Source organism: Austrofundulus limnaeus, unplaced genomic scaffold (assembly GCF_001266775.1).
Source record: "Austrofundulus limnaeus strain Quisiro unplaced genomic scaffold, Austrofundulus_limnaeus-1.0 Scaffold223, whole genome shotgun sequence".
Lineage (NCBI taxonomy): Eukaryota > Metazoa > Chordata > Actinopteri > Cyprinodontiformes > Rivulidae > Austrofundulus > Austrofundulus limnaeus.
Genome location: NW_013952625.1, coordinates 831,884 through 833,237, shown reverse-complemented (window position 1 = coordinate 833,237; position 1,354 = coordinate 831,884). Strand labels below are relative to the sequence as shown.

General features: G+C 41.9%; 1 protein-coding gene across 1 annotated transcript in view; it reads right to left on the bottom strand.

Moving 5' to 3' along the window:
• LOC106525346 (N-acyl-aromatic-L-amino acid amidohydrolase (carboxylate-forming) B) overlaps positions 1 to 1,070 on the bottom strand; it is a gene marked incomplete at its 5' end in the record, with an annotated part of 5,430 nt that extends 4,360 nt beyond the window's left edge. Inside the window, 2 exon segments of the mRNA XM_014019548.1 lie at positions 558 to 753; positions 823 to 1,070. Of these exon segments, the coding sequence (XP_013875002.1) occupies positions 558 to 753; positions 823 to 1,070 (444 nt within the window).
• Between the last annotated feature and the right edge of the window lie 284 nt (positions 1,071 to 1,354).

The window sequence follows — 1,354 nt, the reverse complement described above, 5'->3', positions numbered from 1 at the left end:
CCATATGTGTGCTTCCTGTGCGTCACTTCCTAGACATACAAACTCTAACATTATTCTGTCACGGGAAACTTCAACAGGTACACCCCRTTGAAATACTACTAAGGTTTTACATAATCATGACTGTAGTCTAAAATATCCAAAATAATACAAGCTTAGCACAAAAAGTAAGGAAATTTGTGTTTGGTAGATTATTTCTTTGTTGTAACAAWGCTTCTTGGCAATAAATCTTATAGCGKGCACCTGGAGGTACCAGAAGCTCAAAACAAGTCAGTACAGCAAAAAAGTCTGTTCGGCAAAGAAGATTTGGCAGTTTTTCATGTGTGCAACCCACATACTCAGATCTACTGCTCATCCCACAAATGCATGTTCCTTACAAATGTGGCTCCATTTTAAAGAGAAATTAAAAAACTTTCCAACGGTATAAGATTTATTGCCGAAAAGCATTGTCACAACAAAGAAACAAGTTTATTAGCGAAATACTACTGTTTTTGTTGCAACTTTTCAAATATATTGATTCTTCTATGAGATTGCGTGTTATATGTGACAGCTTTATTTACCTGCAGGTGTTTAAATATGTGAAGGCAGATCCAGTCTTTGTCAGAATAGGCAATGAAACACAGGCCCATGTTTGCGGTGGTGTTGTGGAGATCACAAACAAGATCCACTGCCTCCTGACTGCCCTTTGGACCCAGCGAGGCGTTCAGTTCTCGGGCCAGGATGATCTCGTAGGGAGCTGCCTCTGACACAGGACCACTGGGAGACAAAATTCACCATGAGTAGATTTGTGAGCACGAGCAGCATCACCTCCTCTCATCGCCTTACTTGAGGGTGGCGAGGGAGAAGCAGCGGTTCAGATCGGCGTCGATGTATCTGCGACACTGCTGAGTGGCCCGYGGGTTGGACAGCAACGTCTGCACCGACAGAGGCCCTTCATCGTCCCGTTCTTTCTCCTGCGCTTCCTTCAGCAGCTCTCTAACCAGGTACACTCCAGACAGCTCGTTCCCATGGGTACCACCACACACAGCGACCCGGGCCAACCTTGGCAAAAGCACCGGCTCGTCTACCTCCATCTGACGGAGTGCACCCAGAGTTCCAGCAGGGAGTGAGTACAAGAACACTTTATACAACAAAATCATAGTACACACTTCAGATCAGTGGGCTGGTTTTTACCTGTGTTTATAATCTCACAGCAGGGTTATTATAGTTAACTAAAACTAACTAAATAACAAAAACTGAAATTGAAAAAACATTTTGGTTAACTAAAATAAATAAAAGCTATAATAAAATTAAGAAACGATAACTAAAACTGTATAATCTTTTTACAAAACTAACAAACTAACTGAAATTATAGTAG